Genomic DNA, 26,266 nt, shown 5'->3' with positions numbered 1-26,266 from the left:
CCAGCACTGTTGGGCCACAGGCCTTGGGAACAAAAATCCAGATTGATGCAAATACAGACCCACCGTCAGTGAAGGAGGAGTTGGTATGTGAACTATTACAGGAGCTTGACCCCTACTAATCGATGGGACCTGATGTTATCCACCCAAAGGTGTTAAGAGAGCTGGCTGATGTCATTGCGAGGCTGTTCTCCATAATCTTTGAGAAGTTGTGGAGATTGGGGGACGTCCGAGAAGCCTGGGAGAAGGCTAATGTCACCCCCATCTACAGGAAGGGCTTAAAGGAGGATCCAGACAATTATACGCCCATCAGTCTTACTTCAGTCCCTGGGAGAGTTAGGGACCCCCTCCTGGGAGCTATCACAAGTCAAATGAAGCACACGATTGGGAAAAGGCAGCACAGATTCACCAAGGGCACATGGTGTTTGACAAACCTGATTGTCTTCTATGACAAAGTAACCTGCTCGCTTGATGTGGGGAGAGCGGTGGACACTGTCTACCTGGGTTTATCCAAGGCTTTTGATAGGATTCCCCACAGCCTCTTCCTAGAGAAACTGGTGTGTTACTGTCTAGACAAGTGGTCTGTACATTGGGCAGGGAACTGGCTGACAGGATGCACCCAGATGGTGGGGAGGGAAATAGCTCCTTTTCAAACTGGCAACCTGTCACAAGTGGGGTCCCCCAGGGATCAATATTGGGCCCAGCACTGTTTAATATCTTCATAAGTGATCTGGATGATGGGATCAAGTGCACTCTGATGAAGTTTGCTGATGATACTAAACTGAGTGGGAAAGTGGACACTTTGGAAGAGAGAGCCACCCTGCAGGAAGACCTGGATAGGCTGAATGAGTGGGCTAACAAGAACCTTCTGAAGTTCAGCAAGGACAAGTGTAAGGTCTTGCACCTGGGAAAACATAATCCAGGAGGGCAGCACAGGCTGGGATTTGCCTGGCTGGGGAACAGCTCTGGAAAGGGACCTGGGTGTCCTGGTGGGCAACAAGCTCAGTATGAGTGAACAGTGAGCTGCAGTGGCAAAGAAAGCCAACAGGTTGCTGGATTGTGTCACCAAAGGCATAACCAGCAGAGATAAAAAGTCATTATCCCACTCTACTCAGCGCTTGTCAGGCCACACTTGGAATACTGTGTTCAGTTTTGGTCCCAGCTATACAAAAAAAGATGTGGCCAGGCTTGAGAGGGTCCAGAGAAGGGCCACAAAGATGATCAAGGGACTGGGCAGCCTGCGTGTGAGGAAAGGCTGAGAGAACTGGGTTTGTTCAGCCTTGAGAAAAGAAGGCTTAGGGGAGGCCTTATCACCATGTTCCAGTATTTAAAGGGTGGCTACAAAGAAGATGGAAACACCCTTTTTACAAGGAGTCACATGGAAAAGATGAGGGGCAATGGGTACAAGTCACTCCTAGGGAGATTCCAATTGGACACAAGGGGACAGTTTTTCACAAGGAGAACAACCAGCCACTGGAATAATCTCCCCAGGGAAGTGGTGAATTCCCCAGCAATGGAGACTTTAAGATTCAGCTGATCAAGGTGCTGGGCCATCTTGTCTAGACCGTGCTTTTGCTGAGAAAGGTTGGATGAGATGATCCTTGAGGTCCTTTCCCGCCTGGTATTCTATGATTTTGTTCTCTCAATGTAATGAATTAACACTGGCTCCTGGCTGCCTGCACCATGACCTTACTTGGGAATGGAACATGTGATGTTGAAGTGGGGTTTGACTGCAAGTAGCACAAATTACGCTGCAGGGCAGCAACTGCCTAGAGCTTGTGCTAAGCATGACATATATTATGACTGTTGAACATTGGGACTTGTAAGAATAATGAGCAATAGATAAACTACAGTAAGACTTTTGTCTTTAGGATCCTCAGTATATTCAGCAAGCACTGACAAATGTTCTCCTGATGGATGCTGTGGTTGGTGCCCTGCAGTCCTCCAAAACCATATATGCAGCCTCTAAACTGTCTTATTTTGACAGGATGAAAAATGAAGGTCAGTCACATAGCAATGCTACAAAGCCTGATGTTGCATCATCTGTCTCGGCTCTTTCTGTTTATATTCTGGTTTTCAAACTGATTATCTGTAGAAATTAAGAAGATAGTCTGACTACACTTTCACAGATATAGTTTATGAATAGAAAGCTTAGCATTTGGTGTGGCTTTTTTTTTTTTTCTTTTGCTTCTGTGCATCAGAACCTTGGTTGGTATGTCAGTCTCCGTGTTAGATGCTGTGTTTTTGTTTTGGATGTTTAGACTGCTTGGGTGTTCTATGCATGCTTCTGCTACCAGGATTCATACACACGATGTCTGGGCTCTTCTAGTCAAGTAAGGCTAGAGGGAAGGAAAAGTGAGAAATGTGAATAAATACTGCAGAATTATTATTTAATAAGAATTATAGTTCTTTTTCAGGCTTAAGTGTGCAATTCATGACCTTTTAAAAATCTATTTTAGTGCCTATGATGGTCCCCAAAACAACTTCAGAGACATTAAAGCACAAGATCAACCCCTCAGCTGGTGAGACATTTCCACAGGCAATAGATGTCTTGCTTTATACGCCAGGTAAGTTAATGTGTTTTCTTTATGTTAGGCCAGCTTTAATTAGCCTATAAAGCATGTTATCTCCTAACACCTGGTATTATCACTGCCTGATTTTGTTCACGTTCTGACATGCTTTGGTTGTGTGTTGAATACTAAAACAGAAGATCATTAAAAAACAACAGTAATACTGCATATTAAGATACTCCAAGGCATAGTTTTCACAGCCTTAATTTATCTTCCTCTGTGTGTATGCCTTATAATAGACTCCAATTGTGTGTTAATGTGCCGATTTTTCATTGGGACTTCTGCCTTATTGAGCAGGGTGAATGAATGAATGATGCTCCACAATTGATCAATATTCATTGTTATTTTTGTATTTTTCAGTAGAGTCATATGAGGGTGTTTGATTGAACTACAGTTCAGGGAATAGTGTATCACCTCTTGAAATCACAGCCAGACCTGTATGCCCGTGACTCTCATTGTATAGTGTGTGATCTAATGTACTATTCATTGCATGTATTTTAAGTCCTCTCCTGAAGAAAGCATTATCAGTTTCCTTGTGAGCTTTTCTATGATGCTTGGCACGTTTATATCTTACTAATTCAAAAAGCACAGGGGAAAAAAAAAAGTTAAGGACTGTGCAATGGGCATGAATTTAGGTAGCAGGTATGTTAGTTCTGGAAGTTCCTAACTCTTAACTTCATAACCTTACTAGTCTTCTATTGCAAGTTCATATGTAAGTCCTAGTATTTGGGCAATTTGAGACAAAAGGGGAAAGCTAGTGGTATTCCAAGGTTAGGAAGGTGGGCAGGAGCAACTCTATGTGAGTGGGTGGGTGATGGTGGGTTGAGTGGTGCTTTTTTTTCTTTGTAGTATGAGGCTTCTAAGTGGAGCTCTAATGGAGGAGATAGAATGAGTGGATTCATTAGTTGTATTTTGTAGGGCTTGAAAGCCTTCCTCCAATCCCAGTTAACTAAGTACTTAGTCATCAATGAAAAAGATTATCTCTTCTCTGAATAACTTTTAAGCGTAAGATTAAATCATCAGGTGAGCTCAATGGATAGATGAGAATGAGCATAAATTGCTTGTGAAAATGGTCATTCATTAACTGGTGATGTAAGTTCCAGAACACAGATGCGTTTCATTAGAAAGCTGCTCTGCCTAATAATGTTTTTTCCATGTGTCTCAAAAAGTGGTTTATTTTCTTTTACCTCTCTTATCTTCTCTGCTTCATTTCTAGGGCATCTTGACCCTTCAGAGAGACCTGGCAATGCTCATCCAAAACTATGGTGTGCTTTAAATGAGGGGAAAGTGGTGGTCTTCGATGCGTCTACCTGGTCTATTCAACAACACTGTTTCAAAATGGGCCGCTCTAAACTGGTAAGACTGACACAGATCCACAACTGCTGCTTTAGCTCCGTGGTTTTGTTGCTACAGCTTGTGTGACCCTGAATCACTGTCGTTCCTTAAAAGTTGTAGAAAGACACTTGAGTTGTTTTGGGCTTTAATTAACTTGGGAAAATGAAAATTTTGAGGAAAAGGGAAAGGAGAGAAAATGGATTCATAATGAAACAAGTCAACTGGTGAGAAGTGATGGATTGGATAGTGGGAGGGCCTAGTGGTCTAATGGCCTGGGTTCTTGGAGCAGGAAGGCAGGTTTGAAACAGTTAAGAAAGAATTAAGAGAATCAATATAAAGAGAAGATGGGAAGAGGAGCCCTAAGAATGGATGAATAGTAAGCTGTGCCCAAGAACTGGGGATCGGGGAGAGTTGGAAGGAAAATGAAAAGACGAAAGGGGAAGCTGAGCCAGAGCTGCAGACTGAATGAAAAACATGCAGTAGAGAACATACTGGAAAAGGGATTGGGTAGGTCACTTGTGTGAAAGCTCAGAAATATCACTGTGAATGAGTGTGTGAGAGTCAAAAAGGGAGAGGTATAGAGCTGGTGGTGAAGAGCTGGGTGGAGGGAAGATGGAAAGCCAGGAGAAGAGTTGCATACTGACCTATTCTAAAGAAGAGAAAGAAAACAGGAGGAAAGTTTGGAACTGATGGGACTTGGGAGGGAGAGAGATGAAGAGTTTCTGAATTAGAGAAGGAAGTTCCAGAGACAGTAAGGAAGACAGTATTTTCTTAGACACTACTTCTAACTGTACTAGGAAGTATGTTTATATTGGATGGTTAGGATGGCTTCCAATCCAGAAGAGAGAAATACATTAACTTCTGTGGTTTCCCCTGATGCCTTTTGTAACTTTTACTTTGGGACATGAAACACAACTTTGAATCAGTTACCAAAATACGTTATTAATCCTATTTACTGAAGAATAAACTCAGCCCCTCTCTCATTTTTGATAGAGCTGAGCAAAGGATAGGGTACTGGCGCACCACGTCCTGATCTCTTACCAGAAGATCACCAGAAAACTGTAGCGTCTTAATATAGCCTTTTTCCATGTTACATTAAAGCGTGATTTTTTTTCTCCTAGATTTGATTTAATCCTGCTTTTTCTCCCCAGACTTGTATGATCATGGTAGAACAGAGTCAAGTGTGGATCGGTTCTCAAGACTCCATTATTTATATAATCAACACCCACAGTATGTCTTGTAATAAGCAACTAAATGATCATCGTTCTGATGTTACAGATATCATTGTGGAGAAGAATAATGGAATACCCAGGTAGATTTAATTACAGTGGTTTCTTCTTAAATATACATATACAAGCAAATGTGAAGGATGCCTGTACCACCAGAAGAGTCATGGACATGTGGAGAATCTTCCTGTGGTTAAATGGAAAGCCATTTTATGTAGCTAGAACAGTATTTACCAGCCTAGAGAATTTGGCCCACAGTGAGCAGAGGACTAGTTAAAGATCCAAATGATATAGTATTGTGCTTTAATTACTTGACTGATACAAAGGCAAAAAGTTAACTTGGGCTTAAGGAAAAGTAGTGCATGCACGTAACCAGTGACTGATTTTTCTAGGTGTTGAAATTTATTGTTTTAAACAGGGGGGCTTATCCTGTTAACATAAGCTTTCATTTAGCCCATTTTTGTAGCGCCTATACTGTATATGGTAAACTAAGAATTTATTTTTTAAAGAAAGAGCATTATGAAACAAGATAAAGGAATGCTGTTTTGGATGAGGATGAGAGCAGCTAGGAATTGGCAGCATCCAATGATGAATCAGTACAGATGCAGTTTAAAGACCATTTTTGTTTTGAGCATGTCATCGACTAGATGTTTACAGCACGCTTCTGGATTTTTCATGCCTGTTCATAAAAGAAATAATACATGTATTATTTTGTTCATGCTGTTGATTGTTTGGTAGCACTTGGAAGAGTGTTGGCTGGAGGCCTTAACCTTCTGTCTTCCCATGGGAGTGTCAACTCCCAGGCCAGACTAGACACCAGCCATAGCTCTGCTACTGTGCATCAGGTGTAACTGGGTTTCAGAGAGAATTTGCTTGGGTGGTGTTGGATCCTTCTGAAAAAGGTTTTCTCATCTGAACACAACAGATGTTAACCAAAAAAAAAAAAAAAAAAAAAAAAAAGGGATAGTATAATTTGTCTTCTCAGATGAAGTAGCAAAGAAGAGCAGTTTTGAGATATTTTTGTCCTAACTTGAGAGAAAAAGAGAGAAAATCCAACAGGCAACAATGTTCAGGAGAATTATAGGACAAGTTCTTGTACTTAACTCCTCATGCACGATGCAATGTGTGCTCTACTTCACTTAGAGCTCTGAATTAGCCTGCAGTGTCTCCAGTGATACAGAGTTTATAAAGTCTAATCTTAAGAAGAAGGAATACTTTGGTTCCAGTAGGAGACAGAAGCTTGAAAGTTGGATGCCTGGCTGCAACCCAGAGCTGTTGGTTGCTTAAATGTGCTTTCAGATGTCTACAGCCAGCTGACTAGAATATAGTGAGGGGGGGAAGTTTAGATCCCTCCCTAGGCTTCTTGGTGGGCACAGGGTGGACATGCTCCTGTCCACTCAAGACTGGTCACCTTGTTTAAAAGAATTGGACCAGTTTAGTTTTTCGCTATTAAAACAGTGATAGTATCTGGCCTTGAAGCTTTTTGGACTTCAGCCCATTTTCTGTTGGAAACCGTTACTGTGCTTTACTCTTCCAGTCTCTGAAATGAAGAACATTAATTTGGCTTACTGTAAAATTTGTTATTTTTCAAGTAAGTCTCTTTGTGTATGCACTCTGTTCTGAACATGAATGTACACTATACTATTGCTATTATTTTTTTAATCTCTACCAACAGTGAAGCATACTCAAGCAGTTTAGATGGAACAGTGATTGCTTGGAACATCAGCACTCTGAAAGTTAATCGCGCCTTTCAGCTGCCCTGCCAAAATCTTACATCTATCAAGCTTCATAATGACCAACTGTGGTGCTGTAAGTTCATTCTTCAAATAATTAAAAAAAAAAAAAAGTAATTACATCGTCACATAATACGCTGTTGTATTAGACAGAACAATATGTTAATCTCCAACTTAGACTGTTGTGTACATGAGTTTCTTCCACGGTTCTCCACTTAGTCTAAGCAGCCTTCTGTAAGTAAGGCCTCCAAAGCACTTAGCTAGATGACTAGCTTGGATCACTCCTGAAGGTATTGCCCCTGCTGCAGGATGTGGCTTCTGACTACACTGTATTTGTCTGATCTCCCCAGGCGATGCCTGTAAATTGGAATGGAAAACTTTGAAAAAGTCGTTTTTTTTTTAAAAAGTAGAAGGGCAATAGCAGTTGCAAATTACATTTGGTATTTCAGATAGACTTTATGGTATTGGTCTGGCTTGGTAACCCCCAGACCTGCATTTTGGCCACTTGCAGAAATTTGTCATCCCTTCTGTAGGAATTTATGAAAAGCAAAGCTTTGTGCTAGGGTCATGGATCATCTTGAAGTTGTTTTGTAAACGGTGACCTATTCAGGAATTTTGCACTGATGCTCAGTACTCCCATACACAAGAGCCTGGATCCAAACATATCTTAACAGAACAGCAGCTAAACCTTGGGAAATTCCTGGTCCTGCTGTGTCCAGTAGCGATGCTGTCATTGCTGTGGTGGGTAAGGATTCAGCCCTGTTAACTTTGTAGCACAGACATTTGGTCTCAGTTCTGTAGATGAAAATAATTGTGTACTTGAGAACCTAAGTATGAGATGTCCTAATTTTAAGGACTTTGTTTCTTCTCCTCTTGTCATTTTTGGACTCTAAACTACCAGGTGTATGCACTGCAGAATAGCAACCAGCGTTTGGAAAAGAACGGATCTAAAAAATAGATACTGTGAAAAACAGGAAGAAGTACCTCAAATATTTCACTGTTGATTGTGAAACAAGACAGTTGATAGATGAATCCATTTTATTTTGCCTTTTTTCTCCATAGTTTATGGAGATGGAGGAAGTAGGTGCTTCTGTTACTAACCCTTTATCTTTAATATTGAAGGTACTGGAAGTTGCATACTTGCAGTGTCAACTCATGAATTTCAGCTGCAGATTAAAATTGAGCATCACCTGAAGGATGTGTGTTCCTATTTTCTCTGCTTCCAGCTCTTCCCTGAGGTATTACATTTAAACTGTTAATAGAGTTTAAAGGAACTGACTATGTGGTGTTACAAGCCGTAGTTATTTATAGCAATATACTTCCTGTTAGCAGTGCTCATGTTAAACATATTTTTCTGTGCTTTAGAGAGATGAAGTGTGGGCGTCTTATTCAGGGAGTAGTGATCTGTATATTTGGAACACCAGAGACTTTTCAAGTACACCTCAAAAGATTCATCTTCAAGATTGCTCTGAGATTACTTGTATGATAAGAGTTAAAAATCAGGTGAGAGACATTTGGACTGTTTTTACCTGTTGTGGAATTCTTTACTAAAGTTTTGTTTGATTGCAGCTCTCATGGGCTGTCATTGGTTAGCTTCCTTACCGGGTGTTTGTATACATACTGGTATGAAACATCAATTCCTCTTTGAAATCAGAGAGGCTAACAACTGCCCAGCACAACTGACTGTTACAGGTATACCCCAAAATGCATGTCAAGCCAAAAAGCCTCATCAGTAATTAAATGCGTGATGACTTTTATAGCCATTGACATTTTCAGGGAACCGTAGGAAGGAAAAGTTTAGGTCCCTTGGTATTTAATCTCAGGGCTCCTAAGACTAAGCCTTGGAAAAGGTTAATAGTCAAACAATAAATGCCAATTAGCTGCCCTATTTTTGTAGATGACCTTTTTCTAGTTAGCACATTTGTAACTCAACTGAGACCAAAGGAGCCAACATCTTCCTACCTTAGCATTTTGTGTCACTGTCATTATTGGCCTCAGGCTGTGTACCTGCTCTGTCTGCATGGTATCAGTCGCTGTGGAAATGACTGTAGTTGTGATACCACATGGACAGGTTGAGGGTTAATTTGCTAATAACTATCTACTACATATCTATTGGGAATGCAACTTTCTGAATCTTTTTCTCAGATTTTTCCCTCCTTCCTTCCTTCCTCAAAAATTACTTTTTTCATGAAGTGCCTCATAAAATAGGAAAGTTTTCTGTGTATTCAGCCCTTGGTTAGATTTTTGAACTAAAATGGAAAAAACTCTTGAGATATCCTTCCCCAAAGTAGAGGTGGATCTATTTAGCCCCTGTTCTAAGGGAGTTGGAAGATTGTTTGGAAACCCCAAGGCATTCAGCTCTCTTTTGTTCTACTTAAGAACTTTGTTCCTTTTCTCTTTCACTTATTCCTCACTCAGCTCCGCCTTAACTAACCTTGCAATCCAGCTCACTGATACAAAAGGAACAACTGGAAAATATCCCTCTGAGATCCATCTCCTGAGCCTCAATGTTCAGTGCACCATCCTCCAGCCTGCCAACAGCTCAGCAGCTTCAGTTGTCCAAGGGGGAGTCCGGAGCCTGCTGTAGTAGCTGGAGCACCCATACTCCTCTTCTACACAGCATTTACACTTACTGAGAATGAACTTTTGCAGCCTGGTCAAGGCTAACAACAACATTGGTAGTGTTGTCTGCCACAGGCTTGCTTTTAAGTGCTTTAATTAAAAACACGTTCAAGATGCGTTTAAGAAACCTGAGACAAAACCAATTGCATAGTGTGTTTATCTGAAATAGGAAGCTTTCTGGCTGGCAAGCATTACTAATACGCAATAGTGAGCACTTACCCCGTGCAAAAGATAGGGACAAGAAGACCACAGCTGTTTTCTGCTGTGCTGGACCAGATGCATCTGACCCCATATTCCGCCTCCGACGCTGACAACAGCATCGCTACGTAGGGAGAGTGTGTGAACCTGGCCTCTATCTGCAGTCCACTCCCCTGGAGCTCCCTCGCTGTCCGTGGTTTCTTGTTTAGGGTTGCTAAAGTTTGCACCTCTGCCTCAGTCTTTTATTATCTATTTTTGGACCCAGTCTCTGTGGATCTGATTTAATTTTGAACTTGCTGGTGCCAGAGTTTCCTGTAGCAGCAGGTTCTAGAAGTTCACTGCCAGCTGTGTACAGAAAAGTACTTTCTTCTAAGTGAAACTGAACTTTTACTGGTTTCCATGTGTCTCTTCTCTAATTGTGGCATGTGTTGAACACTGGTTCTATATTTTACTTATCTGCACATTTGTGATTTTGTAAACCTTAATGTGATCCCTCCTTGCTGCCTTCTCTCTCGCTTAAGGACTCTTGGGTTTTTCCCTCTTTGCTCATACAACAGTTTTAGTTACTCTTCCCTGGATTTTCTCTGCTCTTGCAGTGCAGAAAGCAGAACTGCACACAGCACTCAAGATACAGGTGTGCTGTGGTTTATACAGTGGTAAAGTGACACCTTCTGTCTTATTCTCTGCACTGGAAACCAAAAGCAAGTCGAGTTGTTGAGGTGAGCAGCTCTGGTGCCAGCACGATCAGCCACAGAGCTCTACCACAGTGCATGAGGGGATGTTTCCTGAACCCTCACTGTATCAAAGCAGCGTGTAAAACAGCTTGACTGTGTCCTAGACTTGAAATGTAACGGAGTAAAAATGATGGTGGCTTTGTTGTTTTTTTTTTGTTTTTTTTTTTTTGTTTTGTTTTGTTTTTGTTTTTGTTTTTTTTTTTTTTTTTTTGTTGTTGTTTGTTTGTTTGTTTGTTTGTTTGTTTTTTTTTCCTCCAGATGTGGGTTGGCAGCAGTGGAAGATCTCAAGGCAAAAGCAAAGGGAAGATTTATGTGATCAGTGCTGAGAAGAAGACTGTGGAGAAAGAGCTGGTTGGTCACGCCGATACAGTGAAGGCGCTGTGCTCGGCCGAGGACAGATACGTCCTCAGCGGCTCTGGAAAGGAAGAAGGGAAGATTGCCATTTGGAAAGCTGAATAGTAAAGCTATTCAAAATATGCCTGCCTGTGTCAGCAAAAAGTGAAGATGTCAGGCTGTGTTTACTCCAGCGTTTTGCATATATTTCAACCACCTGTCAGTGTTATTGTTTTGTATTTATTGAGTTATTTTAATCCCTACATTGTTGTAGAAAATCTAAATAGAAGCAAATCTCTCCTCACACTTTGTACTGGTCCTGCACATTCGATAAAGATACAGAAATGTGAATAGAGAGGTCACTCACTTTAAGCTTGACGTGTGTTTTTGTGAGGGGTCAGGGTTCTAGGCCAGACTGCGTGGTACACATTGCACTGAGAGTGCCAAAGCCAGCTCGGTAATTCCACTGAAGCTCTTTTTGGGCAGTGCATGGGGTTGCCTGAAAAGTGGGATTCGATACTGTATTTACAGCCTATAATAGCTGGAAGTGGTCACTGAAAAAAAACCCCTAAGTGTATTTGTTGGATTAATGGAGCTACTGTAAATGCTGAGTATCTTCTGAACTAGCAGCTACATCTAGCTGGGAAGACTGTCCATTAGCCCTGTATGTATATTAATGGTGCTGTATTATTTAAAATTTAGACAGAGACAGGATCTCCCTGATAGCACTGAAAGCTCCCTGCCAGTGAGACAAGATACTTGGATGTTCTTGATGACAGTTTTACTTTTTAAATTTGTTTTTCCTTTAAAAACAATGCACAGCACTTGGAATTTGTAACAATTTGTGAAACTGAGTTGTTTTTTGTCGCTTTTTTTTTCATCCAAAGCACTTAATTTATTTAATTTCCATATATATTATACTTGCTTTTGGAAGCAACCTTTAGTTACTGTGCAGACAAACCTCTGCCACTGTTCCCTTCAGTCGCTGTTTCTGTAATCAGAGGAACTGCTGTTGTTTTGTGTAGAACCTGCTTAATTTTTAAATACTGCAGAGTCATCAAACTGCTCTTTTAATTACCGAAGGGAACGTCATCAGATTGCAGTCTAGAGGATTCTCTTGAGCAGCGTTCCCTAGTCACTTCCTGATGTACATTGTTTTTTCCACTGATGACAATTATCTACAAGTAAACAATAAATCTATGCAGTACAGTTTTGTCTGTGTCAGTGCAGAGTACAGTGGAATACAATATTTAAAATATTAGAAAGAAAAAACGGGCTGCTACTTTTGTTAATAAATATAAAATGGTGTAGGCCTAATAGAGGTGTAACCTACTGGAAATACACTCCATGTACTATTTCTGACTTTTTCAATGTGCTGATGAAAGGTTTTATCATATGATGGTAACTGAAATTTTACCTTTTTAGGTGTTTTTTTTTTTTTTTTTTTTGTCTCTTATTTAAGATTATTAAACACTATATTGATTCTCTGGCCTCTCTTTGTACTTAGTTCTTTTTGCTGTGTAACTTGGTCCACACTACAAGAATGATGATTTTTAGCACTGACTTGCATCCTGTCTGTGTACTATGGAGAATAATAGCCTGGGTTTTTCTCAATACATATTCTTTCTAAAACCAGCTTCTTCTGGTAATGTGTCCTCCCCCTGGTTTCCTCATCTGTAACTTTCAGGTTCCTTATTTTGTCTCCACAGCTGTCTGGCTGGTGGTGGTAAGTGAAATGAATTATTTACTGAATTAAAAGGTTTCTCTGTACAGAGGCACGCACTGCTAATGAAATTTCACTTCCTGCAGGAACTGCACAGTGACCAGGATGATGGTTTGTCTAGATTGGAGGTGTCACCATGGTTAAGGCAGCCTATGCCCAAACAACTTCCACACAGAAAGAAAGACGGGTCGCTGCCATGGGAGTCTCTCTTCAGCGGGAAACAGAAGTCCCAATATGCCGACTGGACCCACTTCTTAAAGAACTCTGCTGCCTCCTTGGAACCCTGGTTAAAGATGTGACAAGAAAACATCCTACCCTGGTACGGCCCTCAGATTACTATCTGTGATTGCTTTTGTATGTAGGCAGTGATGAAGTTGCAATAAGAAGTCCAAGGGCAGTCAGGAGAGACTTCAGGGCCTTGGGATGACTGATTAAGGGCCCAGGAGCACAAGCAGTGTTCTCTGTCCTTCCAGTTGCAGGGAACAATGAGGGGAGAAACAGGAAGACCCAGCAGATCAATACCTGGCACCGTGACTGGTGTCACCAGCAGAATTTTGGGTTTTTTAATTGTGGGTCAGTCTACACACCACCAGGCCTGCTGGCAACAGATGGGGTACACCTGTCTCAAAGGGGGAAAAGGATCTTTGTGCAGGAGGTAGCAGGGCTCACCAAAAGAGCTTTAAATTAGATCTGAAGGGGGAAAGGGATAAAACCAGGCTCACTAGAGATAAGCCTGGGGGTGGCACGCCAACGTTTGAGGGACAGTGTGCTAGCGAGGTCCTTCACTCTGCTCCACAATGTGCTGAGTACACTGGAGCACATTTGAAATGCCTTTAAACAAATTTGCGTAGCATGAGGAATAAACACAAGGAGCTGGAAGCTTTGGCCCAGTCCCAGAGCTACGACGTTGGCACGAGCGAAACCTGGTGGGATGAGTCCTGTGAGTGGTGTGCGGTGATGGATGGTTGCAGGCTCTTCAGCAGGGCCAGGCAGGGCAGGCCAGGGGGAAGGTGCCGCTGTACGTAAGGGAGGGGTTGGACTGTACGGTGCTTACAGCTGGTGATGGCACAGTTGAGAGACTGGGTAAGGGGAAAGGGGAAAGCAAAAAAAGTGGATGTTGTTGTGGGAATCTACTCAGGCAGATGTGAGACCTCCCAGCCAGCCGGGACGGTGACACCAGTAAATTATTCTACAAGGAATTAAGGGATATCGCTAGATCAGCTGCCCTGGTCCTTATGGGTGATTTTAACTTCCCAGATGTTAACTGGGAGTCGTCATACAGGGGACACTAACAGGTCCAGGAAATTTCTGAAGCATGTTGAAGGTGATAACTTCTTGGCACAGGTACTAAGGAAGCCAACTAGGAAAGGCGCCCTCCTAGATTTGTTGTTTGTAAAGAGAGAGGGACTCAGGGGCGAAGTGGTGAATGTTGGCTGTCTTGGTCACAGTGACCGTGAAGCAGTTGAGTTTCAAAGCATTGGAGGTAGGTAGGAGCTAAAGTGTGACCCTGGCTATGGGGAGAGCAGACTTGGGGCTGCTGAAGGAGCTAATTATTAAGGTCCCCCACCAATCTGCTTTTGATGGTATTGGGGGTGCATGAATTTCGGTCCCTTATTAAGAGCCATCTGTTGAGGGCACAGCAGGCAGTTCCAAAGTGTTGGAAGTCAAGCAAACGGGGCAGAAGGCTGACTTGGCTGAGCAGGGAACTTCTAGAACTTAGGTGGAAAAGGGAAGTGTACTAATATTGGAAGCAAGGACGGGTGACACAGGAGGACTACAGAGAGCAGCCCCACAGGAAAAAAATCACGGGTGACAAGTTGAATGTGAGTCAACAGTGTGCCCTGGCATGCAAAAGGGCCAACTGTGTCCGGGGTGCATCGAGCACAGCACAGCTAGCCAGTCAAGGGAGGTGATTGTCCCACTCTGCATCGCATTCGTGCGGCCCCACCTCGAGTACTTGTGCAGTTCTGGGCGCCTCAGTATAAGAGGGACATCAAACTATTAGTGTGTGTCCAGAGGGCGACCAAAATGGTGAAAGGCCTCAAGGGCAAGACTAGGAGGAGCGGCTGAGGTCACTTGGCTTGTTCAGCTTGGAGAAGAGAAGGCTGAGGGGTGACCTCCTCGCAGTCTACAGCTTCCTGGAGGTGGGCAGTGGCAGGGGAGGTGCTGATCCCCTCTCTCTGGTGACCAACGAGAGGACACGAGGCAAGGGAATGAAGCGGCGTCAGGGGGAGGTTCAGATGGGACACTAGGAAAAGGTTCTTCACTGAGGAGGTGGTTGGTCTCTGGAACAGGCTCCCCAGGGACGTGGTCACGGCACCGAGCCTGTCAGAGTTCAGGGAGTCAGGACTGTGCTCTTAGTCATAGGGTTTAGTTGCAGGCAGTGCTGCGGGGAGCAGGGACTTGGCCTCAATCCTTCCAACTTGAGCCACTCTATGATTCGAACCAAGGGATGGCAGTGTTTGCTTCTGGAAATAACCCAGCTCAGCCTGAGCTTGTGCTGGCTGTGATCTCCCCAACAGGGCCGTGCACTCAGGCAGGGAACAGCCCCTTCCTCTGCCCTCCAGCCTGCCTTTCTGAGCTGCTGTGGGTTTAGTCGCGGGACCGGGCCCCTTTTTCCACCAGTACCGATTGAATCCTGCTTTTTGCTAGCAGCCTGTCAGAGTGAAGGAAGCAAAAACCCACCCTCACCCCTCTGCCATGACTGACTTACCTCTGGTGCTCTTGATTCCCAGCCCTCTCCCCACGCCTGTGCCGGGACGCAGCTCACCCCGGGGCAGGGCAGGGCACGGGGGGGGCTGGTGTTCACCTCATGGCCTTGATGTGGGTCCCTGCTGCCCTGGGCTCAGCTGCCATTTGGGGCCTGAGGCTGAGGTGGGGTAGAAGCTGCAGGATTCCCCCCTCCCCAGGGTCTGGCTCCCCCCTCCGTGCTGCTTTGCCCCCGTGGCTCGGCGCAGGTCCCGCGCTCTCAGCAGCGGGTGGGTGGCCTTTCCTGCTGCCCTGGGCCAGGGAGGATGCGGCACAAATGCCACTTGGCACCAGTGTGGCCTCCCCGACCTAAAAAAAGGAGGCAAACGCTGCCAGTTTGGGGCCGGGAGCTGGAGCAGCAGCTGCCCACCACCTTTGCCCCTAGGATTTGGGCCACTGCCCTGCTGCAACTCCCCTTCCAGCCCTGTGGCCCGGCAGAGCTGGTTCTCTGCTGGGCGGCTGCCCCCTGCCCCTTTTTTGGGGTGTGAAGAGCTTCCCACTGCGTGGGACCCCCAACTCGAAGGTAGGGGCCACCGCCTGGAAGATACCTACAAATACCTCATGGCAGCGTTAATACCCTCGGCAGCAGGTGCCATCACCTCCCCTTCCAGGGGCTGGCGAGGGACGTGGGGACCACACGCCGCCACCTCTCCCCACCCCCCCCGGGATGGGAGCGATGCCACCCCGGCTGCTGCAAAGCCTGAGGGACAGCAGGGACAGACACCCCCCCCCCCCCCCGGGGCTGAGGGGAAGATACTGGTTTAACTGCTCGTTCCATCCTCAGTCCTGCCTGCGCTGGGGCAGGCTCCTCTCCAAGGCGTTCCCAGCCACTCCAAGGCCACTGAGCTTTTTTGTCAACGGTTTAACTCGAACGATAGCTCGGGGAGCTCCTTTGTCCTCACCCCTTCCCTGGCGTGGGCCGGCCAGCCCAGCCCTGCCACCCCACTCCCACCCCCACGAGCAAGCTGGTGCCCTTGGCTGGGGCTCGCAGTGTCCCGCTCCCAGGGCCAGGGGATGAGTCGCATCTCCCGAGCTGGGCCAATGCCCTTTTCTCACCTCTCCCTCGCTGGGGAATCGCCCTTCAGGAACAGCAGCACCGGAGAGGTTTCTGCTTCCTGCTGCTCTCCCCAGGCCCCATCAAGCCGCAGCACTAGGAAGGGGGACGAGGGCTGCCCCATCCTCCCCCTCTCTTGGCACAGGGTGTTACAGCACTCCACGGCCCCGGGGGCCTCACGCCTTGCAAGACCCAGCCCAGGGTGGGTCAGGTTTCTTTGCTGCTTTCCCATCCCTTTGGCCTCTTCACTTTTAAGCTCCCTGGAGAGGACAGGGATGAGGGGACGCTCCCTGCCCCTTAAGCCCCACTTCACTTCGGGCTCTGCCAGATGGTTGGAGCCCCCGCCCCCCCCCGGGGCTGAGGATGAGCACCCAGGGCTCTGCCAAGCCAAGTCGGGGGAGGAGGGGAGGCGCTGGCCCTCCTCATGGTTTGATTAACCCCAGCTGGCAACTACTCACCACACGCACTTGCTCTCTCCCCCAGGCTTCACACTAGCCCCATACTAGCCACTACGAAGAAAATTAACTCCAGCACAGCCCTCCTCGGGGTCTTCTACGGGTATTTGAAGTGGCTCCTTCCCCAGCAAGGCAGGACCCACGCCTTCCTGTTCTTGCTGGTGAAAAAGCAAGTTCATAGCCCAGGCTGAAAATCCCATTGATTGAGTTTTAGGTTTTCACTTCCCTAACCTCAGGGCCAGTAAGAAAAGAGTGCAGCGGAGCTGTGTTTAGTCAAAAATTAACCAAACACTAAGGGGCATCAACTTCTCTGAGCTGCTGGTACCGATGTGGAAGAATTACCTTCAGGAGAAGTCACAGATCAAATCTGTCGAGTGAACTGCCGGGAATGAAAGCAGGACAACCCGAGTTCTTCACACTGCGAGTTTCACCCTGCCGGCTGGCGTTTGTAAGCGGATACAGAGGGTCCCTCCAGCTTTCCCCTCTCGTCACTCACAACGGCCCAAGTGGTTAATCACTTTGGCCACGAACTGCTTTCTTTGAAACTGCTTCTGGTTGGTTTCAAAAGAAAGCCCGACCCTATTTCCTCCTGAAATGCTCTCAGGCTCTCCTGTGCGGAGGATCCCATGCCAGTGTCGCACTTTTAGAAATGTTAATTAAGCTGGAGGAAGCAGGTAAATGTTACTCGTCTTGTACAGCTCTGGGTGTCCAGCCTGCAGCAGGGCGTCAGGAACGACGGCTGCCTCTGCTCCCGTGCCCTGCAAACACCACAGGAACGCCAGCCACCAACTCTTACGGAAATGTTTATTAAGATCGAACTTCAGAACAACGGATCGGAACACAACGCCTGGTGGAGTAGAAGATTTCTAAATTGATTTTTCTTTTCTATGCATAAATGAAAAAAAAATCAAGGTTATACAAAAGGAACAGAAAGTGCAGAACACAATAAAACAGTTTCTCATGCAACAAATCTCTTTTTTTTTTTAACCTTAAACCAGAAAATAAGCTCAACAGTGTAGAAATAAAAATCATACATACATTATGCCGTCTACGCACTCAAACATTCATCTGTGACATTACTTTTCTTTATCCCTTTTTCCTCATAAAACATTATGTGTTTAACACATGCTTATAAACATTGCTAAACTCAGCAAGAGCTATTATAGTGCCCCAACTTAATAAGTTGATAAAAAAGTAGTTGTCATATGGCCAGTTCACAAAGGAACTAAATATTCTCTTTTTTTTTTTCCTTTTTTTTTTTTTTTTCCTCACTATGAGATGCCTATATGCAGCTTTCTATTAATATGAGGCATTTAAAATAAGCTGGTCATTTGGCTACCAAAAGGGCTTGGTGTTCATGTTACATCAGAAAAAAAAAAAAAAAAAAAAATTTAGGAACTGCCGAATTTGTTGAGAAAAAAGTACTTCTGGTTTTTGGGGCTATTCACTCCATTCTGGCTATCACTAAGGATTGAATAGGTGCAGACTAAATAAGGCGATGCCTCCTTTGGCTAAATGCTCCTGGGGCGTCACCCCCAGCTTCAAAATTTAAGAAAAAAAAAAAATATCAGAGTATGTCAAATTGAAACTTTTGCTAAAGTTTTAGCAGGTCACAAGGGCATCGAAAGCCTTTTTTTCAGTTTAGCAGGCGCTCTCTGGGGGGGGGGGAGGTACCTGTCCCTCCGGGGCACCCCCCGGGGCCAGGGAAGGCGGGGTGAGCCGCAGGGCTGCTGGGGCTGAGGAACCAAACCAAATCGTTTGGTTTTTTTTTTTTTTTTTGTTTTTCCGGGTGATCTTAATTTAAATGACAGGAAAAAAACCTGAAACATCTTAACGAGCAGGCCCCGGCAGATGTTAGTGCCACAGGGTGAAAAGGCAACTGAGCCTTGCTGTCCTTATGGAACACAACTTCCTAACCGTCCGGGCTGCTGAGCCTCGAAATCAAAACCCCAGCAGGTATTTGAGCTTCTGCAGCTCGCCTCTGCCAATGGCTTGTTCTGGATGCAACATGAGGAACAGAAAACTTTGGGTAGCTCCACTTTTTAAAAATGACCATTTTCAACACACTTTACAAACGTTCAGCTTTGTCGTTTAAGGAAGAATAACAGCTAGAGGACTCTCTGTAACCATAAAGTTTCTGCAAAGAAAAATAAAATTTGGTATTTCTTCTACACAGTCATTAATAACTTTTCTGTGCAACATTTGGTGTTCGTTACATTTATTTGGCCTATTAAAAGGAAACAAGGACAAAACAGCTGCAAAGAAAACCAACTTCTCTTTCACAATAGATACTTCAGATGCCGAAGCTGCTACATGTGCTTGGAATATCATGCAGGAGTTTACTTTTTCATTTAAATAGGATACATATTTATAGCTGAGCTCGTCTTGCATCGGACTAGGATGAGGGAAACCTGGAAGAACTCAAGTTGAAAACACTGTTGAGTACAGTGAGGACGAGCACACAACCACCAAAGATCTTTTGGCCCGAGCAGTGTGTATAGAAATGTATATACACACAGGTACACAGACACACCCACGCGCACCTCAAAAACCCCCAAACTCTCGGGGACTGAACAACGGAGCGTCGCGCAACCCGGCTCCGGGTCCACGCAAAATTATTGAAAATGTGAGTGACCGCCGAGAACAAACGCTGAGCCCTGCGGCGCCCGGCTGGTGCGGAGGGAGCTCTCCCGGGAACAAACTGTGACTTTCTCCACTTTTACTCAGAAACACGACCTCGGCCCACGTGGCCACAAGACCCCGCTGGGAGCCGTGAAAATCCTGCCTTTACCGGTGGACGCTGGCGGAAGGCCACGCGCACCCCAAGCCGGATGCATTTCTAACGATGGGATGGAGGTTTTTGGTGAGGTACCCGGCAATAATCACTGTTGTTGGCGCTGTCGTTCCAAGTGCTGGGGGGGGGGGGGCAGCAGGGGATTTGGATCAGATGGAAGAGGGATGAGAAAGGCTCAGCCCTCGCCCCCACGCCTCCGTGGGAAACCTCACGCAAGCCTGTTTCATCCCAGGGACCGCAGGCCAGCGTTGGCACCGGCAAGAAAACCTGGAGGCTGAATTTGCAGCTGCCCCCTTTGCAGCCCGCTGTGCCGGGAATATTTCATCATCTAGAAAAAGGCTTCAAGTGGAAGGGGGAAGGACACCGTGTGTTCCAGTGAGCACTAACCTCCGGTGGATTTACTGGCTTCCTCCCTTTCTGATGATGAACAACCCACATCTTTCCATAACTGCTTACTGCCAGCGCTAGCAAAGGACCAGATTCACGTTATTAAAAGGCTATTTAGGTAATAAATCTCTATGAAAGTCATCTAACCAGCAGGAAGAGACACATTCCTAAGAAATTATTGCTTCTGGAGTCTGAAATTGCCATCCATGAATAGCGCAGATCTGACTGGACTCTTGCAATAACCCAACGGTGCAAAAGCCACATCACGCCTTGCCGAGCAGTTCAAGTTTGAGCTTCTCTGCTCTCATGTGAAATACTTCTAGACGTGCAGCTTACTGACTACAGCACTCAAGAATCTGAGCATTAACGATGTCTCGTGTCCGAGGTGTTACATGTCACCAGGACTGCAGCAGAATATGTTAAAATAGGTTACAGTACAGAGCAACACAGAACGAAACCACTAAACCTTAAAGCCTACTGCAGCAAAGGTCCAAAGAGGAGGAGCACATGGGATGAGTTTCACTATACAGTAATACCACAAACAAAAAATTATGCTTATTGTCACCAGGAATAAAATAAAGCCCCTTCAACTCTTCTCTTCCCACAACTTCTGCAATAAACACATAAAATCTTACTACTTTAGCTTTTAATCATGACACCCCCCCCCCCCCCCCAAAAAAAAATAAAAAAAATCTGTATCTAAAAGATAAGGTAAGGGACACATAAAGAAATCAATCAGTGCCCACTCTACCCTGAGAAGTGCCAGGGCTAAGAAGAAAACTCTCTCAAATTCAAGAAAAAGCATTACTATGGAAGGTGTCGGGACACAGCGAAGCCAGCGCGGAGGTTTCACAGCTGGCCAAGGTACAGGAGGAGATATTTTGGCTGGGGCTTCCCCAAGTTTATTCTTCTGGCAATACTACAAATACTTCAGAGCATTTACAATGGGTGATTATTTCCTTCAGCTTTACAGGGGAGTGAAATAGAGCTTCCTGCTACAAGGCACCGTGCATATTCATGCATCACAAATGGTAATTAAACAGCCCCATAAACAACCCCAAATATGGATTTGAATGTCCAATTCTTAGAAACGAGGCCGTGCCAAATGCTGGCTGGGACAAAACTGGACCTGCCCTGCCTTTGATTGAAACCCTCCGGGTTCGAAACATCCTTCCTCCCCCTCCTCACCCTTCCCATGACTTCGAAAGCTCAATAAACGAGTGTGAGCTCACCCCCCCAAATGGTTTCACGCTCCCTCTGTTGGCTGTGAAGCGCGAGGGAGCTTCAGCTTCTCCCTCCCTGCAGCCAGACCTTGGTCAGCTCGATGGTGCTTTGAAAAAAATCTTGGCCATGAAGGTGCAATGTGGAGTAACGGTGACTTGAAACCACACCGATCCGTGAAACTCGGGGGCAAAACGGTAATTGTGGCTGGCACCGGCCGGAAGATGCAGATTTTTAAACCATAGAAGAACCTTTCCAGAAATAGAGAGTAAAGTAAGGAGTATTTGACAGTGTTTGTTTAACCAAAACCAGAATCTTCAAGGAGCTTCAAAGATAAAATATTAAAGCCACTTTAAAAAAGTCTAACTCAGTGTGTATTTTACATGAATGCCAGTTATAGAGTGAAATACAACTCATCTCTGTTATATATGAACATCACCAGAATATATTAAATGTAATTGAGATGATAAAATTCATGGCAGAAGTTCAGTTAAAAGTATTTCTCACAACTGATTTCTTCAATAAGGTCTCATATTCTTCAGTAGTATTATTCCCCTGTCTGAACACAGTTCACAGTACGTGTTCTAAATAAAAAAAAAAATATTCACCTTAAAGAAAAAAAAGACTTTCTCAAGACACTTGAAAAAAAAACCCACAGCCTCAGTCCTGTGCAATTATATGTACTTCAGTGCCCGGCGATTTCGCCAGCCTGAAACCAACACTGTCACCCTTGAGAGCACAGGACATCGACACCGACTGAAAGCTTCCAGCTAAGCAACCCACACGTGCCACCAGGCACCCGCCAACACTGCGTGTCAACTCCAAATACACCAAAACATACATTTCTTAAATACATTGACAATTCAAGTAATTTATTAAAAACTGCTTTTCATTTTGAAATATATATTCTTCTTTTGAACGACTATATTGCAGCATGATTTACACATGCATTTTAAAGTACTGTAGTATGAGAAGTTTGAGGCAGCAGAAATCTTACAACGAGCTGTGATTTGTCTGTTTAGCACACGGATCGACTGCAGCCTGGAGGTCCATGCGAAAATGAGTAAATAAGCATCACAAACACTTCTTATAAGACGACGAACGGAAGTTCGGTTTCTGAAGTTGCTTTAGATGGCTGCTGGATCTCTGAGCTTTGGCTGCCCCTGGACTGGGGCACGCTGCTAGCGATCCAAACACTAGTTTAAGTCAGATTAGCACAACTCTTTCAAGCTCTTCACAGAAAAATGTCTTTGCACTACAGCTATGTCCTGAATCAAGGAAGGGGGCGTGGAGGTTGCGCTGACGACATCGGTACAGCAGCTCGGCAGAGCTCCAGCCTACAATTCCTCCAACACAGGGACTGGAACAGCAACACACGCTAATGGATTGAGTTTTAAGGCCTAAAAAACTGTTTCTGACACGGATTTTTATACACCCAGACTATGCCACAAAATGATGGAGGTAGGCCTTCGGTTTACCTTGTTGTACTGACACCATGCCTTCACCTTGGCCGCTGCGTTCACAGCCAGGAGGTGAAAGGACCATAAAAAGTGCAATTAATCAATGACTTCCTTTCCCTACGGAAGAGAATCTGCACGCCCCCCTCCCGCGAAACTGACCCCAGAGATGCCCTTTCTCCAGGGCAGCTTCATCCAGAGATGATCAGGTTTAAACGCCACCAAACCCCCCCCCCCGAGTTCACCAGCATGCAAAATTCCCAGCTAAAAATTGTCACAGCGTATTCCAACGACATTCATCAAATTCAGCACTTGTGATAAAAACCTGTCAGTGCTGGTCACCTCTCCCAGTTGCTGCTCCTTCCACCTGCAGTTCACATCCTGCGCTTAACGTCACCCTCTCCTGACAAGCAGCAGACTTGGGAGTAGTTGTTGAACAGTATGACTAAAAAGATTCCCAGCAGTTTCTTAGAAACTGCAGTAATTGCTTTTGTTTTTCTTGAAAGTAACTGTAAATAAAACTATTCTGTAGTAATTGCACTAACAAAAACATGAAGTCTAAAATTAACATTGAAGAACTGTAGCTGTTAGACCAGTAATATCATGCTCATGAAATAAAATTGATCAACATGTCTAAGCATTTGATTCAGCTATTACACTAGTGAAATCTGAAATGTTCAGACAAAAAAATAGCAAGAGACTATAAGTCGAGAGAGCTTCCATTTTCAGTTAGTTTAAAAACAGCCGAAAACTTAATTTTTCTAACTGCTAATTGCATACACTGTGAGTCTCATGCAGATTAATAAAACTTATTTGAAATCTAAATGTATTCTTAATAAAAAAGTGTTCAGAAATGATGTTTCTAAGTTGTAGAGAAAGCAATTAGCATCATAGCTACCTGTTCAAACCTATATTAAGGACTACAGAATTTAATTTACATTTTTGCACGAAACTGCCTTTTCTTCTGCAATTTTAGCTACAAGTAGTGAAGATCCTAATTTGTTTTCCTGGGAAAGAAAAAAAAAAAACAAAACAAAAAAAAAACAACAAACCAAACCAAAACAACAAGTTCTTGATCCTGCACCTGCACTCCCTGGAATGTGGGTGAGTAGGAAGCGGTGGCCTCAAACGGCTGACTCGCTCTCCAGCTCCGACGCAGCAGCTCCTTTGCGCGTGAGCTTCAGCACAGTTGGCTTCTCTGCGCTCGTGCCGTTGCCCTCAGCTGTCTCTGGAGGACCTGGTCCTTTCTGGTCTTCCTTTGGCTCTTCGTTGACTTCGGGGTAAATCACCAAGAAGGTGGCTGTCAAAAAGCCCAGGAAGGATCCCACTGAAGCCACCACAGGAATGACTCTGACCGTGCCAACCACATCCACCACGCCGCCGAGCGCAGAGGCCACCAGGATCTGCGAGATGTAAACCTGACATGACAGAATAGCACAGTCTATGCCAAATCCTCGCTTTGAGCTCCCCGGGCTGTGGTGAATGTACTGGAAAAAGACAAGAAGCACGTGTCAGGAGGTAAAACGAGAGATGAAATCAAATATTTGAACGCTAGTATCTTCCTCAAATTTCTCAGCCACATGGTCAACTTTATGCCATCCTTGTGCATCCCACAGGCTGTACATGCCCAGAGCAACAGACTCCTTATCTACTCATCAACGGCCTCCTCATCTTGCAGCCAAGATGCAGATACTAACTGGGGCACTCCTAGTGTGAACTTGGCTCCGAGATGAGGTTTTGTAAGAAAAAAATTTAGATGAGACACTTGGTGGAAATTATTTTTACAATTATAGAAAGGAATCCCCCTCCCAATCCCAACGCAGAAACATGTTAAAATAAATGATCCTCCTCCAATTTGCAATCCAGATGGAACGGCGCTAAAAAATGGCAAGTAAACCTGACCTCGTTCCCAGCAGAATCAGTTTGCCTTGTGTCTCCCCAGGCCTACAGCTGCATTTCCAGACTCAGCTCACTATCGAAAACTGTGAAGAACCTGAGCAATGCTAACATAATGTGTCAGAAAGAATAGTAACAACTAAGCGTATAATAAATGCTCCAATAATTTATTCATCTACCATATGCACCCAAATCCTTTCATACCTCAGCACGGGGTAAAGCAATCACGACCCCGCTGAGCCAACCTGATGCTAATGCCACCTGATTGAAGTGGCAGCTCTCGCTATTTACTACCAAGGACTAATCTGTGCTTTGGCACACGTCCCAACAAAGCTGGTATCTCAAATAATGGGATTTAATAAATCCATTTTGCCACCTCAGAGAAACGTGAACGCTCTCTGCCTTGATTAAAAGATTTGAAATATTCCACATACCTGTTTTATATCATGGTATTGTCCCAAAAGCGCATAGGGGCAGTAGGAGATACTCATAGAGACTATTCCCATAGTGCTGATCATGATCATGGTGACGTACACGTTGGGGAACATAGCCATCACTGCAGTGCCAAGAGAAAAACCCAGCGTGCCCAGGATGTAGATCACTTTTATACTAAGGTCATAGTTGTCCAAGTATTTCTGCAACAAGGCTGCAGAGATCAAGAATAAAACATAAATATCAGTTTACCTGGTGAGGTTTTTGACGTGGCCGCGACAGCTCGATAGGCTGTTTAGGGCTGGGACTCTCACTGCGTGTTTGGCTTGTCCTAGCAGCACAGCTCAGCCCTCACTGGGAAAAGGATGTATCGCTACTTCAGAAACCGGGGCAACAAGTGAGCTCAGAGACTCGCCTAAAGCGTGCTGCAAGTCCCAGGCAGAACAGAATGCTTTAAGACTCAAACATATCGTGGTCCACTCAGTCCATTCTTTAATTTTACCTGTTGAATAACTTCATCCACGCAGGTACGCTCTGAGCCCAGAGGAGATTCCGTTTCTAGCGCAAGCACGTTTGCTAAACAAAGCGATCAGATAATTGATGTTTATAGCCGCATCTCAGTTTGCGCTCAGAAACAACCTGCCCACCTGAGCTTCAGCTTTTGACACATCTCAGCAAAGAGGCAGTCCCCGCGATCGTGAGCTGCGGAGACGTGCCTGCACATGTGCTGCAAAAGGCAGAATTTCAGGTTGGCAAAAGCTCTCAGTTTCAGAGTGTGTATTCCAAGCCCAAGTTATCTGTAGTTGGTTTATCTGTTATTAGAGAGCAAGAAAGGCTTTCGGAAATATATATTCATAATTTTGATTTTAAAACCAGCCTTTGCAAAAACCCTCTTACATATGCTTGAATCTTATAACAAGCATTTTAGTTTCCTGATGACCAGCTAAATGCCATTCAATATCCTTTGTTATAATTTTGTGCTTTGTGCCACTTAACCGACCTGTTAGTATTTCCACCACTTAAAGGATTTTTTCTTAATTTTGTTTCTTAAAGAAGCTCCTCCTCCCATGACCATGCGAGACACTTTTCCAAAATATCCTTCACCCCAAACAAGGAGGCAGATGTTAACTGAAGCAAAACCATTTTTACCTTGCAAAATACATCTGTGAAGGGCATTCCACTGTCTGATTGTGCAGTCTCTTACCTGAGCAAACGGCAGCAGTAGCAGCATAAATTACCAGTCCCCAGCACCCCATCTGAACGCCAGCATTATAGGCATGTAACTCAGTTGAGTTCGAGGGGGCCTGCGACAAACACAAATGCAAAGCAGTTTGCTTGTGACAAGCACATC

At 44.7% G+C, this 26,266-nt stretch overlaps 2 protein-coding genes across 4 annotated transcripts in view; one reads left to right on the top strand and one right to left on the bottom strand.

Moving 5' to 3' along the window:
* DENND3 (DENN domain containing 3) overlaps positions 1-12,238 on the top strand; it is a 40,344-nt gene extending 28,106 nt beyond the window's left edge. Inside the window, exons 16-23 of the mRNA XM_042786212.1 lie at positions 1,869-1,998; positions 2,457-2,564; positions 3,784-3,923; positions 5,054-5,214; positions 6,804-6,937; positions 7,984-8,099; positions 8,227-8,364; positions 10,674-12,238. Coding sequence (XP_042642146.1) covers positions 1,869-1,998; positions 2,457-2,564; positions 3,784-3,923; positions 5,054-5,214; positions 6,804-6,937; positions 7,984-8,099; positions 8,227-8,364; positions 10,674-10,874 — 1,128 coding nt within the window. The 3' untranslated portion in view covers positions 10,875-12,238. The remainder of the gene's footprint in view (positions 1-1,868; positions 1,999-2,456; positions 2,565-3,783; positions 3,924-5,053; positions 5,215-6,803; positions 6,938-7,983; positions 8,100-8,226; positions 8,365-10,673) is intronic.
* Positions 12,239-17,518: 5,280 nt separating this feature from the next.
* Positions 17,519-26,266, bottom strand: part of SLC45A4 (solute carrier family 45 member 4) — an 88,193-nt gene continuing 79,445 nt past the window's right edge. For all 3 annotated transcript variants that reach the window (XM_033011769.2, XM_033011768.2, XM_042785926.1), the window contains exons 6-8: positions 26,120-26,219; positions 24,918-25,129; positions 17,519-24,074 (exon numbers count right to left, since the gene is read on the bottom strand). In XM_033011769.2, the coding sequence (XP_032867660.2) occupies positions 23,712-24,074; positions 24,918-25,129; positions 26,120-26,219 (675 nt within the window). In that variant the 3' untranslated portion in view covers positions 17,519-23,711. The remainder of the gene's footprint in view (positions 24,075-24,917; positions 25,130-26,119; positions 26,220-26,266) is intronic.

The sequence above is a fragment of the Tyto alba genome, unplaced genomic scaffold, assembly GCF_018691265.1.
Source record: "Tyto alba isolate M040663 unplaced genomic scaffold, T.alba_DEE_v4.0 Super-Scaffold_9, whole genome shotgun sequence".
Lineage (NCBI taxonomy): Eukaryota > Metazoa > Chordata > Aves > Strigiformes > Tytonidae > Tyto > Tyto alba.
Note: the sequence above shows the minus strand (reverse complement) of the source record. Positions and strands in the feature narration are given on the sequence as shown.